We start from the raw sequence: 19,266 nt of genomic DNA, 5'->3' as shown, positions 1-19,266 counted from the left end.
CTTCAGACGCATGCGGCCAATGTCACATGGTATGCATCACACACAAGCTGCCCACAGCAGACTTCTAACCCAGACTTGGTTCAACTGGAATGTCACGTTAAGCGGTGGGCCAGAGTACACACAACGTTGCACATGTGTTTTGTTTTTTTAATTCTCTTGTTAAATGTGACAAAAATAGCCGTAGTTATTTTTACCAAGGTGGCACTGTGTGGAAAATAATGGGAGAGCGCAAGCGCTTTTGGCTCCATAAAATAAGTTCCAATATTCTCTCCTTCAGCCTGATGTGATTGGATAATTTCATTGGCAATTTTATAAACGACCTGCCCAACAGAAATCACTTGTGATTAATTGCACAACTTCACAACTAAAGTAAGAAATTAAACCAATGATCAATAGGTTGTCTTTTTCCATGGCGCCTTGTCGCTGGGCAGAATTCAACAAGCCACACACACACACAAAACAACAAAGACTCCAAAAAGAGCACTACGTGCATGTATCGATTGAATCCAAGTTCTCTTTTTCATTTACCCAGTTCAGGGTCACAGCTGATGTGTCTATGCCAGCTGACCTTTTGTTGAGCAACTACAGAAACTCAAATCAAGATTCATCCTGGCACCTCTGACTGTGAGGCAGCTATGCTATCCACTTTTTCACCATTCTACCCAACAATGCAAAACTTGCAAGTGTCTCACTACTGTATTAAACACCACAAACCTAATGAGAAAGACATTCAAACACAAATTTGGTTTTAATGTCATCACAACACATGACATTTTTGAGTTTAAGATGTCAAAAATACACACAAAAAAAGTCACTTTTAGTGCACAATGCCAAACACACACAAGCTGAACAGGTGCAGCTGAACACAACAACACAGCCCCCCCCCCCTCCCTCCCTCCCTCCCTCCCTCCTTCTCTCTCTAGGGAATGCCCCCACCCTCTGTCTCCCTCTGTTTGTTAGTGTGAGAGTGTTTGTTGTGCATGCGGGTGTGTGTGTGAGTGTGTTAGGTGGCTATATTAAGAAGCCATCTCTCCTCACCTCTTCCCCTCTGCATCCCACCTCATCTTGTTTCCCCCTCACCAATGCTTGTGTTTTCACAATACAAGCTTGCCCCCACCCCACCCTGGCGGGAGGAGTACACACGCACGCTTCCAGGCAGGGCTCATGGGAAACACTGCGGCAAGGGAGAGAGCGCAGCACCCAAGTCTGGAAACAAGATGATGAAAGCGGCGCTCACGTCACGGAAGTAAGGGAGAAAATAGTCACAACGGGACGCTACAATGATTTGCAAACACCCATGGTAAAGTTTTCTGGGCAAACAAGGTGACAGCTGCGCACCTATATCAATTTTCGACAAAGATTACAAACAACGGTCTTAAATGGTGCAATACGGACGAAAAGCCTGTGCATTGTTGCAAGCGGGCAATAATCATTGACACACAACACACACACACACACACGCAGGAACTGTTTTCCTGTGGTACAGCCTTGGGGAAATTAAAACTACATTATGGACCTCAAGAGAGAGGCAGCGAGGGAGGGATGGGGGAGAGGAAAGGAGAGTGAGGGAGGGAAAATGAGACCTAGAGAAGGCCAGCGTGATTCTTTTCGGCCATCACAAAGAACCAAGATCAAGCGTTATTATTATTATTACCTTCATCTCTTTATTTCCTCCATTCTTTACTTCCTCATCATCTCATTGTCTGAATTCTATCGGTCTCTTCTGCTTCTGTACAATTCAGTGTTTTAATGAGATGATATTGATAACCACAGAGGGGTTGATAATGGGTCAAACATAAGGCCCGCTTGCCGGATTCGGCCCATCAAGGGGTCCACTGCGGCCAGTGGTGATGATGACATTACCGGAAAGTTAAATTAACTGTTGTGGCTAATTTTGTCCACTGGAGGGCACACTGATGATCACCCAAATGACTCAGCTGTCACTCCGGATTTGACGCCTAATATTGGTACACTTGAAGTGGGGGTGAACAAGTTTCAGCTGCAAAGTAAGCCGCTTGGGGAGCTGACAGACCTTTTCCACGATGACTCATTGACTGTTCCCGCATTTGACTCTTTAATGTTCTCCAAGAGAAATATTAAGTGTGCTGGCTGTGTATGACAGACAGGACTGCATGAAATGGTCTGATCACGATGCTTCTTTCCCTGTCCTAGCACAAGAAGTGAACAAGGAATGGAAAGCGAGTGAAGAGTGAGGACATTCTGCCCCGCTAAGAGGGAACAGGGACACATCGGGAAAGAGTGTAGGGGGGTGGTGGGGCACCTTTGGCCTCACACTGGTCCTCTGCGGGGCAGAAAAGCGAGAGATGAGGAAGAAGAGGAGGAAATGGCAATAGAACAAAGGAAAGCGGGAAATGTAGGAACTGGGGAAGAAAAGATTGTCTTGATGCAATTCCCTTCCGAGGCACTCTCCCACCTCCCTCTGCCTTGCCTCCCGTGGGCCTTTCCAAACTCAACACACATTTTCCAAGGGAAGCAAGGGAGAAACGGAGAGTTGGAGAAGGGGAGGAAGCTTGTAAATTTAATAGCAGGATGGGGCGGTATGGTGTATTTCTCCAATCTGTCCTGTCCCCCCCCCTCCATTCTTTCTGGTTTGCTCACCCAATCCTCACTGCCGGAGAGATTATACAAACCAAAATCTATTTTCTTGATATTCAGAACCTCATCTGGCCATCAAAATTCCAGAGGAAAAAGAATGACAGCAACTGAAAGAGGGATGACTCAAACTACAAGTGGGAACCATCCACACAATCCGAAATGTAAGAGTGGCTGAATAAGGCAAAACGGGCCAGTTTGTTGTTGTTGTTTTTTTTTTTTTTACAAAGGGAAACTACGAGATAGCAGAGAGGTGCATGTTTGTGTGTGTGTGTGCACGTGTGCACGTCATGGGACCGAAGCTTCCTGCAGGAACTGACACACACAGCATTTCTTGCGAGCCACCCAGGACCTCAGTCAGCAACCCCCTGAAACACACACAGACACGGACCCGTATAGCTGCCCCTGGAGAAGCGTTAGCTCAGGTCTGAGTGAGCGATTGGGAGGGGGGCGAGACTTCGGTACGTCACGGACACCCCCCCTCCCCTCCCCAAGGATCTTACTTGCCTATGCTTGTATCCCGCTGGAGCAGAACGGGAGACAGGGCACGAGAAGAAGCTGGGAGAGCGATAACTCCGTATTTACCACATTCAGCAGTATCTTATTTCCCTGCTGGGCTGCAGTCAGAGGAAGTGTTTTAACTGTTCTCTGATAGGCTGTAAAAAGTAGCCACAGCTGGCAAACACCTACGGTAGCCCGACTGCTTTTCCCGTGTGTGGGGGATTTGGGGAATTCATCTTTGCTAAGCACAAACTACAACAAAGAGGGGGGAACTCTTGATTTGCATAGGGAGTCCGTTTCCTCCACTAATTTGTCTTTTCGATATTTATCAGTCCAGATTCAGAATATATTTTCCCGTCTTCCATAAAAAGCAAATTATGCAAGACAAGACTACCATATTTTCCAGACTATAAGGTGCACCTAAAAACCTAAAATTTTCTCAAAAGCCAACAGTGCACCTTATAGTCCGGTGCGCCTTATATGTGGACCAAATTCCTAAATTTAAACTGGCCCGAAGCATTGTGTCATGAAATCAATCATAAGTGGCCCGCTGAAGACTATGAATCATGAATCAAAAAGACTATGGAACATTATTTTGTGATTATAAAGTAATTTGTTGCGTCTGAAGTTGAAATAAAAAAGATAAAATGGAGAATGATTTGATTTGGATTAAAAATCTGACATGATGCATTAATGGTGCGCCTTATAGCCTGGTGTGCCTTATATAAGGACAAAGTTTTAAAATGGGCCATTCATTAAAGGTGCGCCTTATAGTCTGATGCGCCTTATAGTCCGGAAAATACGGTACTCATCTCAAACATTTTTGTTTAGTGTAAAACCAGCATAGTATAAATGTCAACACTGTATAATATACATGTGAAAAGGGTTCAAACTAGTCAGCCAGCTAAAACGCGAGCAAAAACTAAATCCAGTCGAACAAAAGAGGCAATAAAAAGCCGACCATCTCTGCGACTTCCTCCCAGGATATCAGCGTACAACAGAGAGCAGTCAAAGAGCACACAAATCTATCCTGTCTTGCTCTCCACGTCCCTTTTGTCATATCTCTTTCCATTCAGACTGTCTCGTACACCAGAGAGTAACAAGTTCGCCCTCTCTTTCCGCATCTCGCTATGCTTCTTTTTAAATCTCCTCATTTCCCCCCCTCCCTTCTAAGTACTGTATAGTTTTCGACGGTCCCACAATTCTAATCCCTCAGATGTTCACTCCATCTCTCAACCCTTCTCGCTCCCACAGTATCCCATGGAGAAGGCCTTTATATACCATATGAAATTGTCATTGTGGTCACTGTGTTCGTGAGAGTGGTTTGTACACCTGTGTGTCTGCATGCGCCACAATGTGTGTGAGAGTGTCCACTAACCTGTCTGGACAGTCGATTCCTCCCAAGCCGCTCCGCACTCTGAAGATTCTCCTTCCTCCACCGCTGAGAGGAAATTACAAATTAGAGAGAGAAATAAAAAATATTTTTGTTGTGAGTGTTGAGATAAATGCATTCTTATGAGTCACTGAAAACCATGCCAGTGTGACCAGAACCACGACTTAATTTGAAACCAATGCACGTCAACATATTAATAACTGCGTTTTACCACAACTGGAGATTCAGTTGTGTCACACTTTCTCTAGTGCAAATCACTTGATGGGTTTGTAAACATGGTGTGTCTTGTTCAGTACCCTTTCTGAAAAATAAGATAAAAGCAAACAATACACCACAAAACATCAGTCTTCCCTTTCATTGGTCATTACATCAAGACTATCCACGCAATCTACAAAATCCGTGAAGACACGACCAGATATAAACTTTATTAAATCCATTTTGAAGCTTCGCAATTACGAAAAATATATTCATGCAAGTTGCAGATATTTTTTTGTCGCCAGTATCTGTGATGTTAAATGTGTGTGCCAATTAAAGTGGGGCCTGGCCTGTAGCGTGATATGGAAGTCAGCGAATGAGAATGTTTGGGCCACAATGTCTGCCTTGCACTACTCCTCCTGTACTTTTGCGCTATTATAGTAACTGTCTGCTGTATGCACAATTGCACCATTTCTACCAAGTTGCTCTTATTTATTCATTGCTCTTATTTATTCATTGTATGTGCCTTCTTATTTTTACTTTTTGTATTGTTTACTTGAATGTGTTATATGTCTGGTCACTGTGGGATAGTAGGAAACGCAATTTCGATCTCTTTGTATATCTTGAGATGTGAAGAAATCTACAATAAAGCAGACTTTGACTTTGATTATGTTCTCATTTGCCCAATAAAGTCATTGGAAGCGCACTTGCAGCTGTGTCTCCCTCCCTCTATCCTACAAATCGTTCAAATTAGCTAGTAGGCTATGTTCGCTATAGTAGCTACAATGTTTATGTTACCGTAGACATGCAATTGTGTAAACATTGGGCCTTCTCTGACTTTTGTCTTTCCTCATTTTCCATTTTTTTTTTTAGCTTTTGACTGAAACAAACCCTGACAACAACGTTCACCGCATTGTTGGACCTTCTCTTCCTCCATGGTTAAACAAAGGCACCTTTCTTTATAACTAGAGAACAGAAAAAGGAACGCTGGGATGACAATGTCTCAAGACCTCTTTGACACACTCAGAAGTTTGATCAGAGCTGGAATGTGACAGCGACTTCCTGGGTACAACAGGAAGGAGGGAAGTACAGCTGGCACACAAACAGGAAATGGCTGGAGCCACCACACAATGGAGCTTCCTGTGCACCCCCGGTTCCTCCAACACACGATTCTTCATTTCTCACCTCTGATCTGCTTTTTTCTCCCACTGGTGGAAGTTTTTTATTTCAAATGGCTCACTCTCTATCCTTGTCAACTCCCCTTTGGCCTTACGGAATCCTCACAAGACAATCAAAACAAGAAGTTATAAATCAGTGAAGCGTTCTATTTAGATGAAAAACAAAGGTGTGGATTGTCAAAGATTGGCCCGCACGTACAAAGAGCTGCCAGATATCCTGTGCTAAACTTTACCAGTTCTCCCACTGGCCTTGAATGAATGACGGTGTAAATAACCACTCTTACAAACAACAACATGACATACTATTGCCGTTTGGTACATATTATTCAAAGACAATGTGATGCAAGTGCGATTTTACTTGCAGACTAAAAATGAGCATCGCAGCACCTGCATATACTCCATACACATCATCACAGCCAAACAGAATTCAAATCCCCTAACCAGCACTTCTGACCATCCAAATGCGGTCTAATTTTTGTAGCAGGATAACTATTCATTCGACTTTACTTCTGAATAAATTTCAAAGTATAGGCGATGAACCTAAAAAGTACTGGAAGCTCGACAACTAATAAAAAGGACTATTTCCTGATGAGACTGTGGGGAATACAGTGTGTTTCATTAGCCAAGCACACAAATCTTTATTTAGATTTCCACATCCTCCTCAGAGACGCACACCTTTAGTGTGAACCTTGCGCACACCAGGGGGGCGTGGGGAACGTGTGTGATTGTTGCAGGCCTAAAGATTGTGTAGACATCATAAGTGGGGAAAAATGAGTGCGTGCATTAAGGGTTTTTGAAACCCTGCATTTTGACAGAGCACATTTACATACACATTAAGAATTAAATAGGTCACAATAAACAGTTTGAACACATAGACCGAGTTTATTGTGACCTATTTTGTATATTATAGATCTATCGCTACTATAAATCTACATACACGATATAAGCCTACCAATTAATTAAAGTTTTTCTCTTATGCAATTTTGGCATCACATTATGGAAACAATGGAAGAGTGTATTAAGTGACTGATAGGTCTGCGCTCTCTATGTGCTTCTGTTCGGATGTTCAATTTCTCCGTTGCCCACTGTCTCGCTTTCAGTCTCCATCCTGTTCGCTGACCATCATCCCCTCCTCATCCCGCATATTTGTCTGAGCCTTGCCCCACGAACGCAGTTCCATCTTTAACAAGAAAAGCTTTTGTCTTTTTTTTTTTCTTTTCCCCTGTCCTTGCAAAACAACACGTGCGCACGCACACTCCCACACACACTTTATCAGGGCCACTTATTCCCAAGGCAGCCCAAGGCTTTGGTGTTCCCAGATCTAGTTGATGAACGGGTCACGGCGGCCAATCACGCAGCGGCCAGGAGGCCCAGAGGGGTGGAATGTGGGTCAGTGCAGCCAATGATAAGCTGCTTTTCCCCAGGAGAGGCAGGTGATTGACAACTGGTGGTGGACAGAAGTCAAGAGGGTAATTGTCATCCGACTCCCTCGCTCTCTCTGTCTTTTCTGACTGTCTGTCTCTCACGCTCATCCTAGACACTTTCCTCCGTCTCTCCCCTCAACTGCGTGCTCTGCTGCCTCCCCTTTCCAACCTACTTCCTGCTCCTCACCTCCCCTCCCCAACCTGCCTTGTCGCACCAGCTCCACGAGGACCCTCTCATTGGCTGCCCTCCCCGTCCCCCCGGAACGACTTTATGACACTATTGGCAGAGAATTGATGCCAATCTTTATCCCCAGCTCGCGGCCCCCGGGAGCCTCCCCAACTTCAACTGCCTGTGTCAAGCACTCATGCAATGCCGGCCAGTCAGGGGACAGGGCCAGAAGCTGATTAACCAAATACTTTTATCAGCACTAAAACCGCGCTCTGTGTCTGCCTGCAGTTGGAACAAAACAGCCTTAAAATACAAAACCACGCTTTCCCATCCAGAGCGCCAGACCAGTTTGAGGTTTGGGACCTTTGTGTGCTTTTGTTTGCCAGCGTGTGCTTTTGTGTGTGTGTGTGCAAAGGGACACAGAGTGCAGAGGGCTTAGACAGAGGGAAGAGAAGCAACATCACCAGAAAGCCTGACGGACAAGCTTCATTGCACCATCCCTATTTTTTTTTTTTTTTTACTCGTGTCCATTCCCACTCTTCTTTCTGTTCTTGTATCATACCATTCGTTTTTTCACTTTCTTCAGTAATAAAATCTTTCCCTTTGCTCTGTTGGATTCTTACTGTATATGAGGTAATTGTGGTTTGCATCATGCTGTGCAATGCAGCTGAGTTGCTATGCGACCTCTCCAACATTGCTGAACATACACTGAGCCGCACACTGAACAACAAATCCCTCACCCTCTGTCTTGAGTTGAACATCCCAGAAGTGAATATTATTGAGGGGAAAACAAAAAAATATAGATATATAATGTGTCTTTTGTGTTGTTTACAGCAGAACTCCAAATTTGATATAAACAAATATTTGATCTATCCGAAAAAAAAAACATTACTGGTGAAATACAGGAGCGCAAATGCTTCTCTGAAGAAAAAGTAAGCATCAGACACAGAACAACAAGCACGGAGTTGATGTTCAGGGCCAAGCAACACAGCGTGAGATTAAAGAGCCTCTCTGATCTGACATTTGTTTCTTTTGCTGTCAAAGATGTTGCACATGGAGTAAATAGTAGAAAACAGAGTGACAAGAGGAACAATGTGTGCATGTGTGGGAAAAGGAAGAGAAAGATGACGAGTGTAAGACCAAAGAGTGGCCAGGAGGAGGAGAGGGAAACTTTCCTCTGGAGTACCTCTGCTCTGGGGAGGTACTCCAGAAATAACTGGAGAAACAACTGCAAGCTCCCCTGGCAGCTTCCACTCGGCCGGGTACCAACACCAAGTTCAACATTGGTAAGACGTAAGTGCAAACATGAGCACAGACTGGCGAGGAAGAGGAGGAGAAAAAGATCACATGCAAAGAAGGAGAGAGAACAAGCTGGAGGTGAAGGGTAGGGAGGGAGGGCTTCATAATTGCCTTCTCATGTAGTACAGGCTGGGGAGCGCTTCCTGAATGAAGACACCAATTTCACGCGTAGGCATTATTTAGCTTGATACAAAGTTGATTAGGAGGAGAGCGACCGAGAAATACACATGCGGAGACAGACGGAGAGGAAACAGAAAATAAACTAATTTTCATTTCGCAGGGCTTGCGGGCAGATCAGCTCACTCTTCAGGATAGGGCTAGCATTAACAAGGAAAATATATACAGCGCGTGTGCTCAGAGCATTACAGGTACTCAGAACAATTTAGAAATAAGACAAATAAATACAGAATACATAGCAATGGATAACTCACCAATGCCATTAGTGCAGGCTCACTATTTGGCAAGTTTTCTATTGTGTGGGATGCCTGATGTCTCCATGGTCCGACGCCATTAATAACTTGCCTTATTCAATATATCTGGTTTGACAATGCACTCTGACATCTAAAATTATTCAAAAGTCTTAGGCACTCACCTAAAAAAATTATAATTACCTTGAATAAACTTTTTTTTGTTAAAAAATGCATTTAAAGGAATAAAGAAACAATATTAAGTAAAAAAAGTCACCAATTATAATTTAAGATGCAATTTGTCTAAAATTAAATTGCACAAGTACAATAAAACAAATGATAAGCCATTGTTTTATCTCATCAATATCATGGTCATCTTCATCATCATTATTATAAGCAATCTCACATACGTCACTGATTATATATTTTTTAATATTTCTATGAATTTTTTAACATTAGAAAATGTTTTTTATGAAGTATTTACAAAGAATCTACAACCTCCTTTACCATCTTGCACCTTGATGATTTCAGTGAATCTCAAATCCGAGTTCAACGGATGTCCACAAGTAACTTGCTGCTAAGAAATGAAAGGGTCTCAACTTAGACTGACATTGCACTGAACAGAAAACACTGAAATGTCTTACTTTCTACTCCCTCCCTTTTTTTTCTGCTTTATTTCATCAGCTGTCAGTGTCGCTTTCACACTCTCATTCGCTGTCGCCCCCACTCGTTCTATTGTATAGCTCACAGCGGTGACCACTTGCCTTTTGACTGGAAGGTGAATGGAAAGGACTTAGAAAAACCAACTAAAGACTCCAACACTAAAAGGAGGCAATAGTAACTCTTTAGTGAAGCGATCTACAAAGGCCGGTCAAAGTGTCCAATAAAAAAAAGGAGCACGACATAGTCAGCTTGTCCTGTTTAACTCCACATTGTGAGGACAATACACACTGGTCGTGTCACACTGCTTATGGTGCAAAATGGAAAGAGGGCATCAAATCATCTTAGTGGTCAGACAGATAAACCAAGTGTGCTAAAATGGTCCATATAGAAATCCACAAACATTCTCTTCAAAAATTGAAAGCACACATATTAATTAACCAAATGCATTGTCTCCAAATCCCATTTCTGATAGAATCAACCAAAATAGGACAAACTGTAAGACGATGGACAATTGTAAATGAAATGTACCCAAACTTTGGACGATTCCATTAACTCCAATGAGAGCATCGCACAGTGGCCTCATAGCAAGCTAGCAAGGCATGCGTGCGTATGTATCGTCACACCAGTGTGTACTCTTTGTCTTCTCTGCCATATTTTGTGTTGTGGTGTATGTGTTACAGAGGGGTTGCTCGGGGTCTCCAGAGGTGTGGGTGTTAAGGTCCAGTGAGTTAGCAGCGGATAAACAAGGTCAGCTGTAATGCAACAATGGCACAGTCCTGGTCCGTGATGCTTGGTTTCCCCACACAAACACACACGCATGACCACGCCAGGTCAGCCGCTGATAACAAGTTGACGCTGGCATCCAAATAAACTCCTCATTTTTGGATACACTCACACAAACGCTATACGATGAAATCCTAAACGAGCCCATTTGATGACCTCACACGTCAAAATTCATCCATTTGCCAACTTTGCTAACGGGACGGTTGTTAGTAAATCAATAGACATAAACAATACCACAGAACAAGTCGTAAAAAAAAGCATCCCCCTATAGCTGTTTTACCATCAGTAACTAGAAAATAGAAAAATAGAACATTTATATTTATTTCTTGCAATTTTATGAACAAATTTTTGGTGGGTATAGTCTGTCATTAAAATGACCTGTCATTGTGTTTTATGAGGAGGTTATATATCAAAAGCATTAGTGGTACAGGAATCGGTGACTACTAAAGAGTATTGTCACGTAATCGCACAGGTATCAGTTTTAAAAAAAAGTGGTATCGTGCATCCCCAATTAAAATACAGTACAAAATGCATCTCAACTATTGAGCCGGTTTGAACCAGTTTGAGCTGGTTTGAGCCGGCTTGAGTCGGTTTGTGCCAGTTTTAGAGGTTTGAGTCCTCAAAGTCAATACAATTTCAAACAAAGCTTTCAGAAAGCCATTTAATGGTTTGACGAATCTTTATACAAAGCCAATACAACCTTATAGACAGGAGCACAGCGATGTTGTGAGAACAATGGCCGCACTTGTGTCCAAAACATTTCACACATCACTAACAGGACACGATTGCCAAATGTATTGCATATAATGTTTTCATGTGCTACACTTTTTCATAGTAAGTTGACCATTAGCAACACTGATGAACGTACAAATTTAGATTGTGAAAATATACTAATCAGTGAATTCTAACTATTGGGGCTGAGCGATCTAAAAAAATAATTTTGATCAATCGTTGGAGCCTACCAGCTGTGATCCCCAAATTCCCGGTGCCACACCAAACGCAAAGCAATACAACGTGACCAGTGCAAGGACACTGAGTTGTATAAACGCAAGCGAAAGTCTGCATGCTGTGCCAAAGATGACATTAAAGCTACGATAATTGTAAAGCCAGATGTGGCCAGAATGTGAAGAGGAAAAAAATGAAAACCAAGCAGCGGCTGCGCAAAGGTTGTAAAAGAAGAGTGACAAGCTGTGTGCTGACACGCATGTCAGCTGAGTCTCATAACAACTGAAGCCTAAAACTGGATTGCCGCTTAATGACATTTCACAACCACAATTAATTTTTACTTATTTTGGCATCTCGGCACCACTTAATTTAATGTCTTGAACACTTAATTGAAAATAACTTTAACTCGAAGCAATGAATAATTACCGTCCCAGAGTCTCTTGTTACATTCAGATAACATACCGACATTAAATTTCACGCCACCGTAATTCATTTTGGAGGTAGGGTGGCGAAGAATAACCGACTTAATAGTGACAAGCAAATCTGCATCGAATGAGATGTTTGCGAAGTAGGTCCAGGCAAAGTTCTTCATAAATAAAAAATAAAAAATCTGTTTACATGATGCCCACTGCGCAGTGTGCAGTGGAAAATGAGTTGAGGTCAAAACAGTTGGAAAGAGGAGATTGAGTGGAAGTGATGCCATTAGCTTGGTGGCGCTCGCTGGCTCGCTCTCCTGATCTAAAGGCTCGTTGGGCTCGGCCGACTATAAACAATCCAAACAAACCCAACAGACGCTTAAGAGTAAGTGCTCCCTGTTTCAACCAACACCCCCTCCCATCTCCTGCCGCCCTCCGTCTCCCTGTCATATGCGCTCAACTCCAGTTTAATGTCCTGCAAATGAAGCGGATTTATTAATGTGTAATTAAGTAATAATCATCACTACATAATGCATGAGACACTCGAGGGGCTGAGAGCTGAGAGCGTGAGGAGAGCGAGCGATAGGATAGAAAGGTTCGCCCAACAGACAGAGGAGGAGCTTTTCGCTGGCGCGCCTCACTAAAGACACACATTAAAAAGGGATTAATCCACTGAAATAATATTTTGATAAGACAGAAGCAGCGCTCGCTCGCTCAGTCGCTCCTCACTCCACATCTTCTCTTATCCCATCATGCATTTCTAAGACCGTTTGTCCACGTTCAATTAACAGACTGCAATTAGCCGAGTGGCCTAGTGTTAATACGGACTTTATCGGTGTAAAGACGAGACAGAGGTGAAATGCATTACCGATTTTTTTAATTAATGGTCTGATTAATCTGCATTTTTTCCTGCCCAAAATAGACCTCCGTCTAAAAAAAAAAACAACTAAAAAAAAAAAACAGCATAGAAGGGTCCCAATTGTGAATTTGCGTTGTGTTGCGCAGACGCGAGTCAACCGCCCAGATTGTCATGCTACTCTTCTTTTAGAGACAACAATTAATTGACATTGACTCAAAGAGCTGCCTCTGCCAAGTACAAAAAAGTAGCAACACTCAATTTGGCTTGAAAACACAATCAATCAACAATCCTCATAATCCATTAACTTTTACTAACATGAGGTTAAAATCTGTCACCAGCATAATCACTAATAATCACTTATGAGTTATTCATAGCCAGTGGCAACACTTTGGCATGTAAATAAAAATATCCGTAAAGCAATAGTAGCAGTGAAGTGATCATTTAAGACCAGATTTAGCAATAGCGATCTCCCCACTTAAAAATGTGATTTCATGATCTAGCCGAGCACTACACCGAGCCAGTAAGAAAGTAAAGCAGAAGATGGATGAGGTGGGACTTGTGCGTTTCTCTCAGATTGTTTTGTCTTGCCAGTGTCTCTGGAAATCAGCCGGCGAGTCAGAGTTGGCTGAGCAGGTGAAAGACAGGAGAACACGAAAACACCGATAATCCCCCGGCGATGCTCACCTCGCTCTGGCCTCCGACGCTCCCTCCCGCTTGGCCACTCACCTGCTCTGTGCAAGTGTTGCCCACCCCTAAACACCTCCCCCCCTTTTACCCTTCACCCCCTGTGTTCCCCCTCCAACCCCCCCCCCCCCCCCCCCCCCCCCCATGTCAGGTCTTGTCAAGCTGTCAGTAGGGCAAGGTGTGAAGGGGAGATAGCAAAAGCATCCACACACACACGCACAGATGCATGACTACACATCGGCTTATGCAAGATAGACTACGAGGCCTGCGTCACCTGAGGTGGCTATTCACAGAGTGCTGCCGGTGGAGGTCCTTGGCCTCGGCTTTTCCTCGCTCTGCTTCACCTGGTTGCCTGACTAAAGCTAATCTGGTTAGCCCACTGCCTTCATGACACGGCCGTTGTCTGTGATGCATGAGAATGCAGATCTCACAAGCAGAAACACAGGCACTTTGAGAGAAGCAACAAAAACAGTGGTGGACAAAGTCAGTGGTGCAAAGCGGAAGATTTGAACACAGACATCAACAATACTAAGTGCAACAGCCACAGGCTGGTTGTAAACAAATCCACTTTCCATTTTTAAAGCACTGGAGGTCCTGGACCTTTTGGTTTTGTCTCCAGTTGTACCTGACAGGATGCAGTTAAAATCATGTATACTACCAATCCGATACTAGACAAAATTCTGAGCGGTTCTCCAAATCGACGCGTCAAACTGACCACGACGTTTTAATGCCCAAAAAATTCCACTTCAATAGCACACGAGACGTGACAAATAGAACATAACTTATGAAACGCACACAGAATAGGTTATGTCCACAAATCTTTTTTTTTTTTTTTTGCCAATTTTTTTATGGAGGATTTTAGAGGCAGTAAAATGCTCATCTAATTTTTTTTTTAACACTTTGGGGAAACATCGTCAAATATGTTGGCCACTTTTTACGTTTCTAGAATATCTACAGCTGCCTAATTGCATCAACTATACAAATCACTAATTAAGGCCAGGCAAGAAATTGCCAATATTGTCCTGAACAGTACAATTTCCAAAAGTCCATTAAGTGGTGATAGTTGATTTTTTTTCTCTTAGTTAGATCATTTAAATGAATGGTTTGGACTGCGGTGATTCTTAAAATGTCATAAGGGTACCACAGAAGGTGAGGGAGTTTACACTAGTGGTACAAAAGAAAGAATCACAAAAGAATCACTCAAAGACAAAAAAAATAAAACAAATTAAAACACGAAAAACATTCAAGCATATCAGAATGAATGAAAATATCAACTAATGCAAGGAAAATGAAAGGAGATGCAAAATTACAGTAAATTATATTTAGATTTTCATCCCAATAAATTTGTATTCGATATTTCAGATCTGTTTGTTTTTTAACATTTATTCATCAAAAAATATTTCACTTTAGTGCAATACATTTGAAGCAAATTTTTTGTCAATGTTAATTTACTGAAGCAGGTGTTTACGTTCAAACGGCAGATATATATGACTAACTTACAATTATATTAAACATGTCCTTTCTAGCAATGACGGTGGTAAAGGGAGAGTTAAGTATTATTTGACAACCACTGGCTCAGACTTGCTGACACCTTGGATCATCAAAACTGTGGACATGTACATTGATTTTTCTCAACTCCAAGTTCGATGTGATGTCACTGTAGCATTACAGCAATTCAAATGCCACATCCACACTTGTTGAGCACATTAAAACATTCTATTTTTCAAGTTTGGCAACTCACACCACTGACAAGTGCACCGAAAGAGTCACTCACAATCCAAATGCACATACAACTACTGCTTTATGTCTTCACAGAAAATGACACCAAAATTACAAATATTGATATTATGCTATTTTCATCTACAGGTACATAAATGTTTCTCACATTGGTAGCCTAAATTGGGATCTTGCAAGTTCTTTCTAAAGTGTGCCATTTTATTACCGCACAAACGACCCACAATATGCATGACAACACCTGCGCTTCTGCTTGTGCGACCTGAGATAAATGAACCTGAGATAAACCAAAACAAGACATCGCTTAGCTCGTACAGCTCCGTCAAACTTATCAGCCAGTTTAAATTAGTGTCAGGTCTAGTGGCTTCCTAGATAGTCTGAGCGGGACAGCCTACACGGAGAAGGAAATGGGGGAGGGGGGGTTGACCACATGGTCAGCCCATCCCGTTGCCCATCTGGGTCCCATAAAGGAAACATGGAGACCAAGGTTGCCACATGCCCTCCATGTATGATGCCAGTTCACCCATGCACAACAATGAATACTGGTTTGCACAAATTACACAAAGTGGGGCTCTGACTCATAACAACATGTTTGGGGTGGGGGGGGATCATCGGCATGTTTTTAACTTCATGGAAAAATAAACAATAAATGTCGTGATAAATTAGTGGGTGCAAAACCACAGAGAGCATCACGAGAACGAAAGAAGTGAGCTGTAAAAGTAGCAAAACAAAGATGAAAAGTGACATCTTTTAGATCTTGGATGAGAGGTGTCAACACTTGTTTAGCACATCTGAGGCACAAAATGATGCAAAGCAACAAAACCTGACAGCACGTGTTAAGTCCACTTGATATGTAGGCTAGGGGTCAAGAAAGGTCCATCTAGCAAAACAAGCCAGGAAAATACATTCCAAGCAAGCAGACTAGAAGATGGAGCGCCAATTAGATGTTGGGGGAACCATCCAAAAGTCCACAATCCTCTATTGATAAGCTCATTTTAAAACCATCAGGAGTGATCAATGCACTTTTTTGTTTTTTTTAAAGCAAGGTGGACGACTGCAAAGAGGAGCAACACTTTGAACCCGAGCTTGAAAAACAACCGAGTGGCAAGCAAAATCTGAGTGGTGGTTCTGGCCGCACTGATTTTTAGACAGAAAGTACAAGATTTTTTCTATTTTATTTTTTTTAACTTACCTTTCACAGAGCGCGGTTTGGCCTGCTTTCGTCTGGACATCTCTGCAGCGGGTTTAATTCGACTGCTGTTGCTGTTTGTTTCTCTTTTTTTTTTTTTTTTTTTTGATGCTCCGTTCCGTGTTTTCAGCTCACCATGCAGGCGGGCACAGCCACCGAGGTTCAACCGCCCTCCTCCTCCTCCACTCGGCCGCGGCTTTTTCGCCTGTTGCAATGCGGCACCTTCGCTCGCTCGAGTTCGGCGTCAGGGGGAGAAAAAGGGAAAAAAATACACACTGCGTGTGTCCCAAAACGCGTGGAGTAGGGAACGCCTAGCGTGGGGCGCACGAAGAGGAAGCAGCAACCTGTAGAATAAACAACTTCTGCTTTAAACGCGACACTCGGAAATACCGTCAAAGTGAGTCCGGAAATGTCCGTTTGCGCGAAACGTGGAGATCCAGGTGAGGAGAAGCGACGAGCGCAGAGGATACTGACGTGTGTAGGTGGACGGATTATGCCCCCTGTCAAAGTCGCGACCAGTGTCTGCTTTTAGTTGAGTTCGTCTTTGCCCTCCGAGAAAGCGTCGCGCGGACTCCGTCCCTTGGCTAGTAGTGCTCGGGTGGCACGGACGCAGCGCATCTCCTCCACCCCCCTCGCGTGAGGAATTTGACTACTAACGTGTTCTTATTTCCCAAAGCCCTGTGCCCTGTGGTGATAATAAGAGCCAGAAATTCGCTAGCCTCTGTCTCCCTGCTTTTTCTTTGTCCTGACTCTGGCTACCAGTCTCCCTCCTCCTCCTCTGCCTGCCTCTGCTGGCGGGGCTGCGGCGCAGACACACATAATAAAGCCAAGGCAGGCAGTGCTTGGCTGGAAATGTAGCCGCGTCCCAGCAGGGGGATGTGAGAGAAGGGTCCCGGCGGGGGAGCGCTCTGATCCCGCAGGGAGCAGCTCGGCACAGCCCGGGTTGGCTGAGGCAGAGAGGCAGGCAGGGCTTGACGGGGAGAGGGAGCGGAGAGAGAGGCCGAGAGAGGTGGCGAGAGCAGGGGGAGCGTTGGGCAACAGCGCCTACCCGCGGCCGATTTGTGCTGCTACAACGGGGACCGAGCGACATGACAGGGAGGAGACGGAGAGAAAATGTGGAGTTGGATTACAATGAGATATGGAGGAAATAAATTCGATGGGTCAGTGTTTCTGCCGACGCACACTACTCACAAAATATTTGGATTTTGAGGTGAAAATACAGGATAAACCTAAGATGGCACACATGTAGGTAGTTTGTGCCAAGTGCAGCACATAGCTACTGTATACTGAAATAACAATCTTGTTTCATTTCACTCACAAGACAACTTTACACAACTGACAACTTTCTTAACTGGTGTTATGTTGATAGTCAAATTCCCCTATTTGAACATTTTGAATTTCTGTAAAGGAATGAACTCACTGAGCTGACCTTACTTTTCTCTTCAATAAATAATTCAAATTTGAATTATGTTGTATTTCTTGACTAAAATAGAGTGCATAACATTGACCCATGAACATTGTTGCTAAGAAACAAAAGGAGGGTTAATGTGCAGAGGGAGAAAAGCTTGGTAAAGCTTTTAGAGTATGGCAAGATGCCCAGACCTTTCAGCTCAAGACCAAAATTAGACCATTGTTTTCCTCACACCCAAACACCCGTCTACTCTTTTTTTTTTTGTACCGCTTATCCTCACTCAGGTCACTGAAAAACTTGAAACTCTCCCAGCAGACTTTAGATGGCGGACAGAGGCGGCGCTAAATTGTGGTCATTGGTGGTCATAGACACTTTTCTAAAGAATGACACAGACACATGGCTACCCCTCACTGTGGTGTTCACCTTGGCCAGTAGCCACCCCGGTGAAAAAATTATGACTCCACCCCTGGAAGCGTAATACATGCTGGCATAATGACCAGCCAATCAAGTGAACATGGAGAAAAATATTTACACTCACATGTCACTTCAAAGTAAAATAGTTGCATACAGTAAGATTCTTGTGCCTTTAAATAATTTGGGGGAACCTTGATGACATCATGTTTTAGAGAGCTTCTGATTGGTTAATTGACAAAATTGACATTATTTACTTTTGTTGACTTAACTCCTGCAATCTTATAGAAAGTTCTTTTGTCAATGTCAAATCGGTTATATAGTAGCACTTCGGCAAGTTAAACTAAACAAAGTATCAATTCCCTATTTTAATTATTGTACACACACAACCCAGAAATGAGATTATTTAAAATATATTATTCCAGTTTGTAAAAACAGTGGGTGTGCATGCGTGCTAAAGAAAACAAAGCTCTGGATTTACTTGAACCCAATAATAATTATTTGCTGAAAATGAGCATGTTCCACCTTTAAATGGTTCCTTTGTCTTAAAGGGGTTTAATATTTTTCTCATTTGTAGCAATTTCTTCAGGGAAGTCTCTGACAGGATTAGTTTAAGCCTGTTCATTTGGACTGAGCAGAGCCTAACCGTGTATAATGAGCATTTTACACCCTTCGAAAATGTCTGCTCCTTTTCTGCCACTAATATAGATACGTTGTGTTTTAGCTATCAACCCACAAAAGAATTGAAGTGTTCTTCAAAAGGGAATTCTATGAAAAGCAAGCATACCATTTACTGAACATACGTAAATCAAGTGTATGTGCATGTTGTGTCTTCTTCAAAGCTTCTTTATGTCCAATAAAGAAAAGCGGGAAATGTGTGAGTGTGTGTATGGACAAAGTAAAGCTGACAAAAGAGGGAGGGAAAATGAAAATCACTGGATGCTTTGTTCTTCCCTCTGTGCTCCAACTGAGTGCTCTCTGGCCACAGCTGA

The 19,266-nt window shown here is 43.0% G+C and overlaps 1 protein-coding gene across 2 annotated transcripts in view; it reads right to left on the bottom strand.

Moving 5' to 3' along the window:
• Window positions 1-17,422, bottom strand: part of znf423 (zinc finger protein 423) — a 90,573-nt gene extending 73,151 nt beyond the window's left edge. For both annotated transcript variants that reach the window (XM_088377498.1, XM_088377499.1), the window contains exons 1-2: window positions 16,456-17,422; window positions 4,493-4,555 (exon numbers count right to left, since the gene is read on the bottom strand). In XM_088377498.1, coding sequence (XP_088233624.1) covers window positions 4,493-4,555; window positions 16,456-16,495 — 103 coding nt within the window. In that variant the 5' untranslated portion in view covers window positions 16,496-17,422. The remainder of the gene's footprint in view (window positions 1-4,492; window positions 4,556-16,455) is intronic.
• Window positions 17,423-19,266: the final 1,844 nt, after the last annotated feature.

This window comes from Syngnathus floridae, chromosome 6 (assembly GCF_059516105.1).
Source record: "Syngnathus floridae isolate MCC-2025c chromosome 6, RoL_Sflo_1.0, whole genome shotgun sequence".
Taxonomy (NCBI): Eukaryota; Metazoa; Chordata; class Actinopteri; order Syngnathiformes; family Syngnathidae; genus Syngnathus; species Syngnathus floridae.
This window is presented reverse-complemented; position numbering and strand designations above follow the sequence as displayed.